General features: G+C 46.7%; 2 protein-coding genes and 1 long non-coding RNA gene across 4 annotated transcripts; 2 read left to right on the top strand and 1 right to left on the bottom strand.

Moving 5' to 3' along the window:
• The first annotated feature begins 2264 nt into the window (after nucleotides 1–2264).
• LOC103647645 (putative E3 ubiquitin-protein ligase RF298) lies at nucleotides 2265–7997 on the top strand. Of its 2 annotated transcripts, none has more exons than XM_008672149.2 (3): nucleotides 2265–2558; nucleotides 2728–4895; nucleotides 7202–7997. In XM_008672149.2, exons 2-3 carry the CDS (start codon nucleotides 2850–2852, stop codon nucleotides 7724–7726), a joined length of 2571 nt encoding a protein of 856 aa, XP_008670371.1. In that variant the 5' UTR covers nucleotides 2265–2558; nucleotides 2728–2849; the 3' UTR covers nucleotides 7727–7997. The 2 variants fall into 2 exon arrangements, with proteins under 2 accessions (XP_008670371.1, XP_008670372.1); XM_008672150.4 differs by lacking the exon at nucleotides 7202–7997 and adding an exon at nucleotides 6706–7066 and having other exon boundaries at nucleotides 2267–2558.
• Nucleotides 7998–10348: 2351 nt separating this feature from the next.
• Nucleotides 10349–11231, top strand: LOC100284418 (Ubiquitin-60S ribosomal protein L40-like). The gene is made up of 3 exons (NM_001370624.1): nucleotides 10349–10727; nucleotides 10852–10918; nucleotides 11055–11231. The coding sequence occupies exons 1-3, from the start codon at nucleotides 10408–10410 to the stop codon at nucleotides 11097–11099; spliced, it is 432 nt and encodes a 143-aa protein (NP_001357553.1). The 5' UTR covers nucleotides 10349–10407; the 3' UTR covers nucleotides 11100–11231.
• Nucleotides 11232–11547: 316 nt separating this feature from the next.
• Nucleotides 11548–12248, bottom strand: LOC109944601 (uncharacterized). The gene is made up of 2 exons (XR_002267702.2): nucleotides 12138–12248; nucleotides 11548–12023 (listed from the first exon to the last, which is right to left on the bottom strand). It is a non-coding gene; the product is annotated as an uncharacterized lncRNA (long non-coding RNA).
• Between the last annotated feature and the right edge of the window lie 3970 nt (nucleotides 12249–16218).

Genomic DNA, 16218 nt, shown 5'->3' with positions numbered 1-16218 from the left:
TCGATTTGGGCCACTTCGTCCGTATCATAGTCTTCATCCCCTACGGATGGTACCTGTGCTCCAAACTCAACAACATTCCATATACTTTTGTGGAGTGAGGTTAGATGAAATTTCATTAAATCACTCCACCTAGCATAGTCTTCGCCTCAAAGGTTGGCGGTTTGCCTAATGGAACGGAAAGTAATGGAGTAGATCTAGATGTACGAGGATAGTGTAGGGGGATCTTACTAAACTTCTTGCGCTCTTGGCGCTTAGAAGTTATGGACGGCGCATCGGAGTCGGAGGTCGATGTTGATGAAGTGTCGGTCTCGTAGTAGACCACTTTCCTCATCCTCTTGTGCTTGTCGCCTTTCCGATGCGACTTGTGAGAAGAAAATTTTTCCTTCTTCTCTTTGTGGTGAGAAGAGGAAGATCTTTTCTCCTTCCGTTTGGAGGAGTCCTTCTTCTTTTCCTTCCTCTTGGTGCGGGACTCTTCCGATGAAGTGCTCCCTTGGCTTGTAGTGGGCTTGTCGCCGGTCTCCATCTCCCTCTTGGTGTGATCTCCCGACATCACTTCGAGCGGTTAGGCTCTAATGAAGCACCGGGCTCCGATACCAATTGAAAGTCGCCTAGAGGGGGGGTGAATAGGGTGAAACTGAAATTCTCAAAAATAATCACAACTACACGTCGGGTTAGTGTTAGAAATATAATCGAGTCCGCGAGAGAGGGTGCAAAACAAATCGCAAGCAAGTAATGAAGTGAGACACGCGAATTTGTTTTACCGAGGTTCGGTTTTTGCAAACCTACTCCCCGTTGAGGAGGCCACAAAGGCCGGGTCTCTTTCAACCCTTACCCTCTCTCAAACGGTCCCTCGGACCGAGTGAGCTTTCTCTTCTCAATCACTTGGAACACAAAGTTCCCACAAGGACCACCACAAGATTGGTGTCTCTTGCCTCAATTACAAGTGAGTTTGATCGCAATGAAAGAATCAAGAAAGAAGAAAGCAATCCAAGCGCAAGAGCTCGAAAGAACACAAGCAAATCTCTCTCTCTAATCACTAGGACGTTATGTGGAATTTGGAGAGGATTTGATCTCTTGAGTGTGTCTAGAATTGAATGCTAGAGCTCTTGTAAGTAGTTGGGAAGTGGAAAACTTGGATGCGATGAATGGTGGGTGGTTGAGGGTATTTATAGCCCCAACCACCAAACTAGCCGTTTTGGTGAGGCTGTCTGTTCGATGGCGCACCGGACATGTCCGGTGCGACAGCCACGTCACCAAAGACGTTGGGTTCCGACCGTTGGAGCTCTGACCTCTGGGCCCGCCATGATGTCCGGTGGCGCACCGGACATGCGCTGTAGATTGTCCGGTGCGCCAGCATGGGCGTGTTTGACCACTGCGCGCGCAGCGCGCGCATTTAATGCGTCGCAGGTAGCCGTTGGCGCCGAAATAGCCGTTGCCCCGCTGTTACACCGGACAGTCCGGTGTACACCGGACAGTCCGGTGAATTATAGCGGAGCAGCTTCAATAAATTCCCGAGGCTGGCGAGTTCCGGAGGCCGCTCTTCCTTGGAGCACCGGACATGTCCGGTGTACACCGGACAGTCCGGTGAATTATAGCGGAGTCGCCTCTGGAAATTCCCGAAGGTGACGAGTTCGAAGTTTGAGTCCTCTGGTGCACCGGACATGTCCGGTGGCACACCGGACAGTCCGGTGCGCCAGACCAGAGATGCCTTCGGTTGTCCCTTTGCTCTTTGGTTGAACCCAATACTTTGTCTTTTTATTGGCTAAGTGTGAACCTTTAGCAGCTGTATAACTTATGCACTAGAGCAAACTAGTTAGTTCAAATATTTGTGTTGGGCAATTCAACCACCAAAATTAATTAGGGACTAGGTGTAAGCCTAATTCCCTTTCAGTATCCCTCCAACAACACAATTATGCAAAGATATGTTCAAAAAGGAGTTGCTCCTTATCACATATAAAATGAGAGATCAGTTAACATAAGACATTATAACCTGGTTACAAGCATTGTAAACTAACCCCCTTACTCCCCTTGCTCTGTAAATTCTTGCTCTAAAATAAAAATACTGTAGGAAATCCTACAATAAGTTAAGTAAAAAAAGTAAGCAAAACATTATACATCATCTAACAGATGCCTATTCGGATTGGGGATTTGGAGGGCTAACTTTGGTATGGAAATATAACACAACACGATGGCTGCAATCACTGGGATAGTCATTCATCGTACAGGGGCCCATATCTTTACAGGGTTGAGCCTCATATCGGAATGCGGCTGGGGCCTGAAATGGATAGAGATTTTACCGAACCCAGCCCAGTTTCTCCCAGGTCTGGCTGGTGGTGGCGATTGGCGAGTGACTCGTGTGACTCGGCGAGGCCTACATAGCGAGGCACGCCTCCTGCAGTCCTCCTCCTCGTCTAGTCATCTCTCCTCCCCCTCTCATCAGACATCAGAGCCCTTCTTCCTCCGCCTCCCCTTCACCCCCATCTCGCCATACGCTTATCGCCCATCCCCTGATCACCAGCCGCCGCCGCCACCGCCTCGATCCCGTCCGATCCAATCCGGTACGTGTGTCGATCCGTCACCTGATTCTCTCGTCGGGCTGTACCAGATCGGATTAAGGCGTCGTGACCATCTGATCTTACGACTCAGCGCATAGGAGTTTTTCGTTGGTTGTTTGTTGATTCGTCCAAGCTTCACGATTCTTACAATACCCTTTTCTGAATTTTCCAGGTTTTTTCCTTGATAATGCGCGTGGCAACCTTGTCAGTTCAATCCGTCCGTGAAGAACTTATCCTTATTTTCGTTTGCATCGCATCGCTTCTGCGTTTGGGGGAAAAAGGGCCGCGTCCTTGATGTCTACTATCGCGACCCCGCCGCCGCCATCGGCGGCGCAAGAGAAGGCCGCCAGCCGGAATAAGCGAAAGTACCGTGCCGAGACACCATCCACGGAGTTGGGCCCATTCGGGCTGGAGTACCCACTGACGACGGACTGCGTGGGATTCGAGTTTATGTCGCCCGAGAAGGTTGCCATGGCAGCCGCGGTAGCCGCCGCTGAGGGTGTCAGCCTTGACCTCCTCCAGAACTCGTGCGAAAACTGCAAGGATCTCCACCCTACTGCGGAGGACTTGTTGGAGTGCCAGCGATATGTGAATTGGGGTGACCCAAATGAGATGCAGCTGGAGGAGATCCTTCTCAAGAGTCTGGACACCACCTTTGACAATAGTGTGAGTCTGATCACCACAATGGGCTACTCTGAGGCGGCCGCACGTGCTGCTATTATGCGGACAGCTGCGCAATACGACTGGAGGGAGAGCCTTGCTGGGTTTGGAGAGGCGGCGGTTGAGGTTCTCAAGACGGAAGGGGACATGTTGCCAAGGGAGGGTGCCTCTGTTGAAGACATGAGGAAGATTGAGGAGGCTGTGCTTGGCAGTATGGTTACGTTGGTAACTGAGGCTCAGCCATTCAACACCCCAGGCGATGTAATGTATTGCTTGCTTATGTCGGATATGAATGTGGCAAATGCATGTGCCATGGACTATAACAGTTTCTCCCTCCCAGCTGTGTCTGCTCAAGTTATTGCCCAACCAGTCGCGGGAAACTACGAACCCGGTTCAGGTTCAAATTTGTCAGTTTCTATTACCAACCCGCAGACTGGCGTTACTTTCCGTGGAAAACTTACCCCAGTGCCACCTGGCTCGTATGGTGCTATAAAAGCTGATTCATCAACGGCACAAGCAAGCCCGAATGTATCAAATACCGAACCCTCGGTATCGGACAAGACTCAGTGTGTCATCCCGAATATTGAGCCAAAAAAACACCATGTTCCTATATGTGATCATTCAGAGGACCAACCATTTGTTGCTGCTGCGACACAATCTGTGAAAAATGACAAGTCGTCCCCAAGCAAGAGGGGGGGCTCTAAGAGGGACTCCTTTCATCGGCAGAAGTTGACGAACTATGATAAAAGTTCCCGAGCATTGGGTTCCAAAGGCTCTCTTAGGTCTGGCAAGCAAAGCTCTTCAGCCAGTGCAGTATTGGAGAGGAAGTGCAGGTCATTTTCCGATTCTACTACTAGCAACTTGAAGGGCTCATCAAGAGTTGCTAAAGGGTTTGCTGCAAGCATATCTGGATCAGAAGTATCAGTTGACCTTTCCTTTACTGGTACCCTTTCCCCTTCTCCATCATTTGATGCCAAGGTAGTTAGTAACTCAAACTCAGCACCTGCTGCTAGCACAGATCTTTCATTGGCATTGTCCTCAAGTGATAGTTTAACACCATCTTTGAGTCATGATTCCAATACTGAGGTAGTGGACTCTAGTAGCAAAATTAATTTTTCATATGATGAAGAACAGAAGGTCTGGATCCCACAAGATAAAAAGGATGAAATTGTCTTGATTCTTGTCCAGAGGCAGAAAGAACTGCAAGCACATACACGTGACTGGACAGACTGGGCTCAACAGAAAGTGATGCAGGTCGCACACCGACTTGCAAAGGAGAAGGATGAACTTCAGTCACTCAGGAAAGAGAAGGAAGAGGCAGACCGTCTGCAAGAAGAGAGGCATCATTTGGAAGAGAGTACTCGGAAAAAGCTTCTAGAGATGGAGTCTGCAATTTCTAGGGCAAATGCTCAGTTGGAGAAGGCAGAAGCTTCTGCTCGCAGACGTGAGGTTGAGAATGCACAACTTACGTTACAGATGGAAGCTGCAAAGCGACATGCAGCAGAGTCAGCAACAAACATTTCAGAGCTTGTAAAGAAGGATGAGAACAGTCGCAAAAGGTCTCAGCGTTGGCAATCTGACAGAGCCCTGTTACAAGAGGATCTTGCAGCACAAAAGAGCAGGTTATCTCGGGTCCAAGAACACCTTCAGCATGCTAAAGAGCTAAAGGATCAAGTGCAGGTACTAACAGTTCTATTTTTACCTCATTGTAAGTTGTTACCTTATTTTAATTGGAAGCTAAAATAATATAATCATATAACCTATACTTGTTTTTTTTATTCATATAGTTCATGGAAATTTCTTTACTGTTATTGTATTTGACTCTATTAGGCTGCGTGCTGAATAGAATAGCCGGGTCAGTTCTTTCTCTTAGACTGAACACTAAATTTAATAAATATGATGTGGTGTCACTGAGAAACTTGTATGGGATACTAAAAATATCTCGCAATTTGTTGTGTGATGTGATTCTACTTTGTACCAATGCTTCATTATATTTCGTAGTAGATAATGATGTTTTTGTGGCTTGTTTATAGCATGCACACATCGTGATTCTATTAGTAAGGTTTCATTTCACCTTTTTTTGTGTATGTTCTCACAACTTGAGAGATTGGGGGTGTTGAGAAGCTTACGGAATAAATGGTAGATAACTTGTTGTCCTAGCTATGACTGATCTAAGCATACTTAGTATTTCAAAATAAAACTCAATCTATGGGGGTTAAGTCAGCCCTCAAACATTTTATTAAGAAGAAAACCTCATGCAGATCGAGAACCCCCTACCTTTACCCCACCCATACACAGCGGCACCATAGACATGTGAGAGCGACCACTGACCAGGGTCGGGCCTTAGACCTGTGCTTTGGCGTGAGACAAACGAGGGAAACTTTTTGACCTCGGCCTGAAATTTGCCTCTCACAGGGAGTTGAACCCAAGGCGTGAGGAGGGCTACTCAATCAGGCTTGTCCCTAGGCATGTGCTAGCTGTGCGACCACGCAGGCCCCCAAAATTTAATCTCTATATTAGTTACTCCATTAGTGCTGGCTTAGCTAGAAAATGGAAGAAGCCAAGGATTCTGTAGTAAAATTTTGGGATGACAAGATGACTCTGATACCAAATATTGTGGTAGGTCCTGCCTTCTCCTTCTAGGTGTGTGCCAGGGAGAGAGCAGTAGAGAAGAGAAGTTGGGAAAGGAGCGGAGGAGATATGGTGGAACAGAGGAACAATCACCCTGGGTGGCCAGGACGGCCAAAGGTGATCACCCCTCTTGGGAGATCTTTATTCCTTCGATAACTTCCTATTACAAACTATCTTTCCTTATAAGACTGACACCCCTATTTTATCTCTAACAAACTCCCAGTACTAACAGATCCAAAAACAACTAATATCTCCTATCCCATCTCCTACTTAATGAACTCTGAACTCTAGTATGTATAGTGACTTATCTGGACTCTCCTTGCTCTGGCTTTTGCCTGCGACGCCTGTGATATTGCCGGCCAATAAAGGAGTCCCTGACTCCCTAACAGGTTGGTCTAACTTATTAGGATGCAACGAATTCTAAAACAGAACAGTTTTATTAAAGCATGGTCCTAAAATGATTTAACAATTAGTCGATGAATAGTTCTTTTGAAATAAGGGTTAATTGATATTTTGAAGACATGTTTGGAAAGAAAGAAAGAAAGACATATTTTCAAGCAATATGTGTGCATTACCATTACATATTATAAATAAGTTTAGGGCCTAATATTAGATTTGTCACAGAGCCTTCAAAATTCCCGGGCTGGTTCTGTCTCAAGCCACCTAACTAACCCAGGTAGAGGAGTAAGCTGCAAACTTTTGCATGTAGAAGTTTCTGGAAGAAGTTTGGAGCTTTATATGGCATTTGCACTTAATTACTAGCTATTTGTCAACTGTTTACAACATTAGATAAAGTTGAAACAAGATTGCATATTTGACTATTTGTATATGATATCTAATAAATTTGTTGTTTAAACAGGCCATTGTCTCCATTCCATAGCACCTTTATGGTTTCTCTGACCATCTGTTGAGTTTGGCATGTTATGAAAACCTTCCTTATATCTCGTACCTTTCAGATGTTGGGATGGAAATTACGTAGACACAAGAATCACTTGATACTTCTTTAGATTAGCAAGTCAAGACACTGAATAATAGTACAGAAGCTGGCTTATTGCAGACTACTAGTAAATCTGGCTTGAGGTGTTCTATACCATCCCTGTACAAGGTTCATTAATGGCCAATATTGTTATTCCTTCTCGAGACTTAAAAAAAGGACATGTGCCGATTGTGCTTCATGGATTTTTCTTTTTGAATTCAATTTGAATTGATTGTGCTTGCTATTTTGTGCTGAGTGATGATTAATTCTATGTATACACTTGTATAAAGTCTTGTTAGTGTTATAAAATTGCTACTTGCTATATCTACTTAGTTATCATCACATCTTTGGTGTTCTCTATGGTTTTGAATACTTGCAGGCAAGATGGAAACAAGAGGAAGCTGGAAAGATTGAGGTAATTGCCCTTGTAACCTCAAAGAAGAAAGAGAGGGAGCAAATTGAGACCTCCATGAGGTCAGAAGAGAATTTACTGCATCTTAAAGCAGCGAATGACACAGAAAGATACAAGAGTGAGATCCGTGCTCTTGAGCAGCGTATTGCACAGATGAAGGTTTCTTTGGACTCTTCAAAGGTTGCTGCCCCCAAGTGGGGTGCTGACAATAAAACATATGCATTGCATCTTTCTGAAGGGAGAAAGAACAGCAGTGCCCAAATTTTGTCCAACATAGCAGTACCCCAAGATCCCAGTTTTGATGATATACAGCGTGACCGGGAGTGCGTCATGTGCTTGAGTGAGGAGATGTCCGTGGTGTTCCTCCCTTGCGCCCACCAGGTGGTCTGTGCCAAATGCAGCGACCTCCATGAGAAGCAAGGGATGAAGGAATGCCCTTCATGCCGGACCCCCATCCAGCGCAGGGTGCGCGCCCGCCCCGCAGGTTGCTAGATTTCACATATACCATTTGGATTTTATCCTGTTTTTTTTGTTTTACCTTGATTGCTCAGCTTGAGTTGATGGAAGATTGGAGAGAATAATGGGGGGGATGTGAGTGGTGAAACTTGGACAATAATACATCGTTAAACATCAAACAAGCCCCAGCGGACAGTGGGTACTGGTTGGGTTTGTTATATGGATATACCGGCCGCTTCTGAATGCTTTGGTTTTGTTGCACTCTGCTTCTTAGTCCTGTCTGTACTGTTTGGTATGGATGTCATTCTGTGCAATGCTTGGCAGGAAACCTTTTGATCGATGTTGCTATGCCCTGTTGCAATCATCTGTAGGTATTGATGTCCTAAAAATGGAGCGAGCTTCACTCACCCCACTCGTTCGGTTACGTAAATCCCTTGTCAGTCAAAAATAAAAAAAAAATAGCTTAGAATTTGTTCCGTTAGGAGGCAATGGATAAATACTCACGAGTGTTACTAACCCATACCTAAGCTCGGTCTATGCTTAGTTGACCTTCTAGACTAAGTTTATCTTTAGGTCGCGCTAATCTGACCTATATTATTTCGTGCTTGCTAATTCGGTTCATTATTTGGTATTAGATCGTGCTTTAGGTTTTTGTTTTTAGGTGCTCGTGGTTGCTCAAAAAAGTCTAGCACATATTCCTAGCACTAGTTGAGTTGCGACCATAGGACTTGCAGAGACGATACTTGCTGATGTTGTCATCTAAAATCCTGTTCATACAATTTTTATGGCTTGATAGTTGACCAGTAGGGAAGGGATGACACTGATGGATAGCAGTTAGCTGACGTGGTGCTCCATTCCATCTGTATGCCGCGCGTGTTCATCAGTGTGGTGCAGGAGAACGGACGAGCTCGTTGACGGCCCCAACGCGTCCCACATCTCGGCGCTGGCGCTGGACCGGTGGGAGTCGCGGCTGGAGGACATCTTCGCCGGCCGCCCGTACGACATGCTCGACGCCGTGAAGGGTCATATCTAGAAGCAGCAGCATACAGTAGGAAGGAAGGAAGGAAGGAAGGAGTAGCACCTAGCGACGCACATCTGAATCCCGAGGCAGATGTTTGTGTCTAGTTCCCTTGACAAAAAGAAACGTTTTGTGTCTAGCTGAGAAGGAAATTTCTGGGCTGGGGAACCCCAAGCAATGAAGCACGGAGGACATGCATGTCACGTGACCGAAGTAGTTGGCCCAAAAAAGCCGTTCAATGGCCCTGACCGCGCGGCCCATAACACAGATGCTGTTGAAAACTGTAACAGGAGTCTCGTAACCTTATCATTTCCGTAAATACAACATCGTTTCTATACTCTCTCATGTTTAAATGTTAAATAAAAAATGTTTGTCAACAATGTATTGTAGTTGTCATATATATATTGATTATGAAATTGGGTAAAATTTCTGACCCATCGACAATCGTTTTCGTACGAGACTATATTGTTTCCGACCATTTCCGATCGTATGTCCATTTCAATTTTCAAAAATATGTGGACCAGAAAGAGAAGACATACGACTCCATGTCAAGGTCCGCATCCCAATTTGCCTAAAAATCACAGGGCAAATTCACATGTGAAAACCAGTCCTTTTTTGTTACTTGAACTTATAACATTAACACCTCTAGATGATATAGGGGTAAACTCTATAGTTTTGTTTTGAAAAAGAAACGTGGGGTGAATTCATAAAGTGAAAAGAATGAGGAAGAAGATAGGAGCCCCATGTAATTCTGTCAACCGAAGAGTGCTTCTGTGTATGTAGGATCAACCCAAACTAAGGAGATCTAATAGTTAGTTGGCTAAAAAATTGATAGTAGAATTAGCTAGCTAACTATTATGCTCCGTTTGGATGTTGATATTGGAGGGGATGGAATTGAATTAGGTTGAATACAAATCAGATATGGTATTGAAATGTGATGTAATTCCAATTCTATTGTTTGGATGTCACTGAATTGGAATTTAGAATTGTGCGGTCTAATTCCACACAATATCGAGGGGTGAGGCTTTATATTGGGAGAGAAGGTTTCTAGTTATAGTCGAAATCTAGGAAATTGGGTCTCTGTTTCTAAGTCTCAATTCCACGTGCAACCAAAAAACAAGATTTAGTAAAGCTGATTCAAATTCTCAGTTCTGTGCTCCAATATCTACATCCAAACCAGGTATTAGCTAATTTGATAAAAATAGATAATAGCTAAATTATTAGCTAGAATGTTTAAATGTCTTTAGCTAATTTTTAACAACTAACTATTAAGTCTATTATATTTAAACATCCCCTGAATCTTAGACCTGTATATGATTCTCCCAGGCTTGACATATTGGGACGACTAGCTAGGCATGCAGGTAGTACTAGTGCTACGTATAAATTAGTAATTTCAATTGATGACGAATGAAAAAGAGAGAGAGAATCTTCATCAGTTTCGTAGGAGTCACGTTCGCTATTTGTAGATTTCGTTTTGTTTAGTGGTCGAAGTAGCCTAATTATCTCCTGTTTTTTTAATCAATTTCTCCGCACATGCATATATAAAAATTGTTTCGCGGCGGGCAAGTCACCTCCTCGTGTCCATATAAAGAGGGGAGGGAGAGCACAGGTCCTTCCGTACCACACTACCACCCACCCCACGAAACCGTAAGAAGCGCAGAGTGTGAGAGAGAGGGGCATCAAGGACGACGTGGGCAAGATGATGCAGGTGTTCGTGAAGACGCTGGTGGGGAAGACGATCACGCTGGAGGTGGAGTGCAGCGACACCGTCGAGAACGTGAAGGCCATGATCCAGGGCAAGGAAGGCATCCCGCCGGAGGAGCAGCGCCTCGTCTTCGCGGGCAAGCAGCTGGACGACGACGGCCGCACCCTGGCCGACTACGGCGTCCAGAAGGAGTCGACGCTGCACCTGGAGCTGCGCCTCCGCGGCGGCAGCAGGGGCGGCTACCCCATGGGGATCCCGCCCAGCCTCCGCGAGCTCGCGCAGAAGTACAACGAGAACAAGATGGTCTGCCGCAAGTATGTGTATCACATATATACGCCAGCCGATCGAGCTCGCTTTGCTATAGCTTTATTATTATTTCATATCCATATGGATGCGCTGATTAACTTTGATCCGTTTTTTTTTTTTTGTCCTGCGCAGGTGCTATGCGCGGCTTCCGCCCAGGGCAACCAACTGCCGCAAGAAAAAGTGTGGGCACAGTAACGAGGTGAGAATCCATGCATGCATCAGTAGTTTTACTCTTTGTTCATCCGATATATATACCAATTCAGCATATCTGCGTGCCATTTGGTCATTCTTTCATTTCGTCTAACCTGCGCCCTTTATTTTGATTTTTTTTCCAGCTGAGGTCGAAGAAAAGGTTCATGTCCAAGATTGGCGGGAAATGATCGGCTTTTGTCATTGCGTGACATATATGGAGCATCAGCTGAAATTTCTTAGACGCTTAATAATTTTTACTTTAACGCCGTGGATGTGATATTTTACTGAATAAAGTTGTAGTAGAAACAAAAAATTCGTGCTACTCTTGATCGAGATGTTTCTTCATATACGCCCTTTCGCTGTGGTTTGCTTAGGCTAATCACAATGAAGGTTTCATGAGGTGTTTCATGTATTTATTAGCTTGACACATCAGCTATTTCGATGACATGTCACATCATTTAATAAGGAAGAGTTTCATGGAGCTTCATGAGATGAAACTATGTTAACTCGTTTCCAAGGTCTGAAAACTGTGTGAAACCTCCACTGAGAGTGTTTTGTTTCATCTTCATATAATTGAGTAAATACTATTGGTTATTTATATGCAGCATTTAAGAAGTATGTTGATATATAAAATAGTGAGATAAAACTCTCTATTGAGAGATGATGTTTCATTCAACCATAAAATTGACGTGGCATTTTTAGAAATAGGGACATGAAATCCTCACTCTGATTAGCCTTACGAACGTACGTCCACCGGAGAACGAGGATCCTCGAAACATGCCCAACTAGTCTCATAATTACACAGCCATTTACTGATTTACAATTACAACCAGACAGCCTTAATTTTACTGGTTTCTTATACACAATCCAGTTTCCAGAAGTCCTCAGTGAGATATCGTCGAACAAATAGCACGCACCCGCTTGTTGCCCCCTCACTGCTTCTTGGATTCGTGGAGGGCCTCCCCAGCTCCCCTCAATCTCTTGGAGGTCCTCTTGGATTCTTGGAGTTGATGTAGTCCTGGAGCGCCTCCATCTGCTCCCTGGTCGGCGGCTGCTCGTTGTTCTTGATGGACCGGTGCACGTCGTACGTCGTCGCCCCAAAGAACACCATCCTGCGATGCAACTCAGTTTAATCGAGCATGCAGTCCTCAGCGATGCCGCGCCGCCGCCCGGCTGCGATTGAGGAGAATTCGAAGGAGAACGACGGGGGAGGCACAGGCACATACCCTGCGGCGAACAAGACGATCTGCCTAGGGAACACGTGCTTGCCGAACAGCCTCATGCTGCCCCGCCAGTGCTGTGCCCTGTGCTGCTCGGCGCTTTGCCAGTTGTATAAAGGACATGTAATAAAGCAGCTGGCCCAGGGTCCAGTAGGAATCATGCGCGGCCCATGGGCTGGGCTTTCCCCCACAACCTCACAAAACGCAAACTGCTCTCTCTGGGGATACTAGAGAGGCACGTTCGGAGAGATGAGACGTCAGGGGTTCTTGGAAGACCAGTTCACGTTGGAAGACGTCAGAACTAAATATGTATGACTTAACACAATATAATAATAAATAATTACCTAAATGATCATTTGATCATATTCTAGTTATACATACATACACACATCTATCACGAATGACTTAACATTTAATAAAGATTTGTTAAGTTATTCTAGTGTGGCCATCATCTAGAACGACGATTATATATTCTAAATAGGCAGTACTCCATTAGCCCTTGCTCTGACTGACTCTTGTGAGACCCATGATCATCCCCTCCTCCTTTCCTCCTGCTAAGCTGAATGTTTCGAGTAGCGGCAGCGGCAGGCTGTTAGCGTCACAGATGCTTCTAACGAGAAATAGCAGATATAGAGAGTAGAGAGGAAGCTAGCTGGAGCGTGGAGAGGGATAAAGGAAGGAAGAAGACGAGAGAATAGACAATGACAGTGTTTGTATTCTGATAATTGGTAATTGATGTCCTTAGCCTATACAAATGTCCTTTTATAGTTGTAGAAACCCACCTGCTCCCTGGCAATGGCCCCACATGGTAGCCACTCCTAACATTCCTCACTCCTTGAAATGCGGCTTGCCCTCAAGCCGCCCATGGTGTAGGATCAGTTTCTTCAAGTGTGTAGAGGACCGTAGCTTCAGCTTCAGACTCGACATCCACCTCTTGAATCGCTCTGGTAGTACATGAAGTGGCGACGATGCCCTTCTCTGAACTGGTAGAATTCTTTTGGACACTAAATTGCTCTCGTGGCAGTTCTTTTGACTGAGGCATCTCAGTATCTACACCAGACTCCTGTCTGAATAACTGTCGCAGTAGCCTCTGCGGCTTGGACCTCTCGGAATCGAACAAGTCTCTTGGTGAACTCGCTGTCTTGATCTCCATCGTCCTTCCGGCGAGGCCAATCCGTCGAGACCCAAGAGCTTGGCTACCAAGCTTGGCGTTATAGACTTCTTGGGATGCACTGTTGCACAAGATGGCAACGAACTGGGCACAACCTTCTTCTGATGAGCAGACATGGGCACCATCAGGTAGTTGTTCGGCAAGTGCCATGCCGACTGGCTCAAAGATGCCTGCTCATTACTGGATATGGACACCAGAAATTGGTTGTTGTTGTGGAAACTATCCTTGACGGCATACTTCAGGTCATCGTTAGAACTTCTTAGCTGCTGTGTTAATCCATTGTCCTGCACCTGCTTGGTGTCTGATGACCTTAGGAGAACTTCACGAACTACGATGACATAAACCAGTGGAAGCTGTAAAAATACCAGGTCATTCACAAACTTGTAGCTTGATATAAACCACTCTGCATCTGGCAAGTGATGAAACTGGTAGTCTGATATAAACCACCCAACATCTGGCAAGTGATGAGGACAGGAGACACTCTGCCCATTAGCTACTTTGACTGCCAGTCTGTGATCTAATGGTTGAACACCTAACAACCTTGGCTGCCATTTGTCACTGATAAAAATATGTGACGATCCTGAATAAATGAGAATGAGGAGCTCATGTTGCTGAACAGTACCTCGAAGATGCAGTGTAGTAGCCGTGTCCACTTCCGACCATGTATTTTCTAGAAACTCAAAGCAATGTTTCCAACATATCACACTGAAGTGGCAATGGGTAATTAACATGCTCATGTTCACTAAGCAGTGGGGTACCAATTCCTCATCGTAGCAGCAACCGCAAGGTGGCGACGAGCAAGCATTCACCTCTGTGCACCCATCAGAGTCTGCAAAATCCACAGCCACACCAAACATAGGTCGACGACTTTCTACTGGTAGTACTTCGTTGATGAGTTCCTGCTCCCATTTGTACTGCTTCATTTGATTCTCTTCAAGCTCAGAGTGAGTTAGAACATATTGATTGTAGTTACCGGTGTATAACTTGAGAACCTCATAAACCCCTATGGTGAAAGATGGCCATGGGATTGGACGTAAATTAGCACGGCCACACCCAAACTCACCGTGCAAATGTGGTGGTGGCCAAGGTTGCCGATGTGGAACTGCATCCCAGCTGAAAGCACTGTGTATGAGGTTGAAGCAATTCATCAAACACCTGTTGGGCGTAGTGGCGAGAACCTCGTCCTCCTTGCTCGTCAGCGTGCTGGTGCAGTCTAAGACATGTGTGTCGGTGGGGATGCCGATCGCCTGGTCCGGCGACGGTAGGGAGAAGTGGATTAGGCGGACGGACAGCTTCGTCCTGTCGACGAACCGACACCAGATCTTCTCGTGCGGGTTGGGTAGCGCGGCGGTCGCGGGGACCTTGTCGGCCTCGCTGTGGGACAGCTCAGTGTCGTCGCTGCCGTGTACGGCGATGACGGGGACGACCCAGTCGTAGGAAGAGTTTGGATCTGAATCCAGGAGGCTGCGGTGGAAGCAGTGCTCCTCGTCGAAGATGGGACCCTCGTCGAACTCAGAGGTAGGAAGGATGTCAACGTCGACTCCGACGTGGTTGCCGTCGCAGTCCTGGAGTAGGTGCTGACGGTCGAGGATCGGGTCGGGGACGAAGTAGATGCTGCGGTTGAGGTCTATTGTCGAACACTTGGTGGGCGTGATGGTGAGAACCTCGTCCTCCTCCTCTGCGTCGGTGTTGGGGAGCGGGTTGAGCCTCGCGGGGCTCCCCGCGTCCGCGGCCGCGACCATGGCCTCCTCGGCCGAGGGAGCCTGGGCAGCAAGGGAGGTGAGGAACTCTGACTCCGACTCCGATTCCATGCGCGGTGCGGTGTCGAAGCGGTTGTGGGTCGTCGCCTTGCCGTTGAGCGCCTCGCGGTTGGGGATGAAAATCCCAAACGCACCAAGCAGGTCGTCGCCGTGGCAAGGAGAAGGTGCCGCGAAGCGGACGACAGTGGCGAACACGTCATCGTACACCGAGGTCGCCGAAGAGCCGAACTCGTCATCGTACGCCGAGGTCGCCGAAGAGGCGAACACGTCGTCGTCGTACATCGGCGCGGCGATGGAGGAAGTGGTGGGGCCCTGGAACGAATCGAAGGAGAAGTTGTCGACGACCACGGGTGCGCCAGCGTCCAGCCCTACGCGGTCGCCCCTCAGATTTGCCACGGTCGTCGTGCTGCGTTGCCCGATCGCGTCGCATCTGCCTCCCAGCGTTGCCATCAATCGCTCCTCCATGTGGCCCAAAGCTTCCAAAATCTACTGCATCGCGGATTCCATTCTGACCACAGCAATCGAACGCGGATGACGATCAGGAATTCAGGATTGCGCTCCTTTGATACCAAATGTTAGCGTCACAGATGCTTCTAGCGAGAAATAGCAGATATAGAGGGTAGAGAGGAAGCTAGCTTGAGCGTGGAGAGGGATAAAGGAAGGAAGAAGACGAGAGAATAGACAATGACAGTGTTTGTATTCTGATAATTGGTAATTGATGTCCTTCTTAGCCTATACAAATGTCCTTTTAGGGCTGATTTGGTGACCGGGGATCCCGAGGGGAAGAAATCCTCTTGCTATTCAAAATTGAATTGCAAGGAGATTCCTCCTCCATGGATCCCCTAGGGATCTCTAATCACCAAATCAGCCCTTATAGTTGTAGAAACTCACTTGCTCCCTGGCAATGGCCCCACATGGTAGCCACTCCTAACACAGGCTCAGAAAAATGCGACCGTACAATATTGGTTCCGGCGACTTCAATCAGGACAGACCGGACATGAAGATCGTCGACCACACCGTCAGCGCAACCGCAAGAAAGATCACGGAGCATTCCTCTTGCCCAACGTCGAACAACTGCGGCATGGTTCCTGAATCCTGAACCACACGACGAAACAAGCTGCCATGCCATGCCATGCCATACATACTAAGTTACTGA

Source organism: Zea mays, chromosome 2 (genome assembly GCF_902167145.1).
Source record: "Zea mays cultivar B73 chromosome 2, Zm-B73-REFERENCE-NAM-5.0, whole genome shotgun sequence".
NCBI classification, from domain to species: Eukaryota; Viridiplantae; Streptophyta; class Magnoliopsida; order Poales; family Poaceae; genus Zea; species Zea mays.
This window is presented reverse-complemented; position numbering and strand designations above follow the sequence as displayed.

Coding starts and splice junctions, on each gene's coding strand:
- LOC103647645 (XM_008672149.2), top strand. CDS start 2,850: ATGTCTACTATCGCGACCCCGCCGCCGCCATCGGCGGCGCAAGAGAAG. Junction 4,896..7,201: donor AGCTAAAGGATCAAGTGCAG/GTACTAACAGTT, acceptor GAATACTTGCAG/GCAAGATGGAAACAAGAGGA.
- LOC100284418 (NM_001370624.1), top strand. CDS start 10,408: ATGATGCAGGTGTTCGTGAAGACGCTGGTGGGGAAGACGATCACGCTG. Junction 10,728..10,851: donor AACAAGATGGTCTGCCGCAA/GTATGTGTATCA, acceptor TGTCCTGCGCAG/GTGCTATGCGCGGCTTCCGC. Junction 10,919..11,054: donor AGTGTGGGCACAGTAACGAG/GTGAGAATCCAT, acceptor TTTTTTTTCCAG/CTGAGGTCGAAGAAAAGGTT.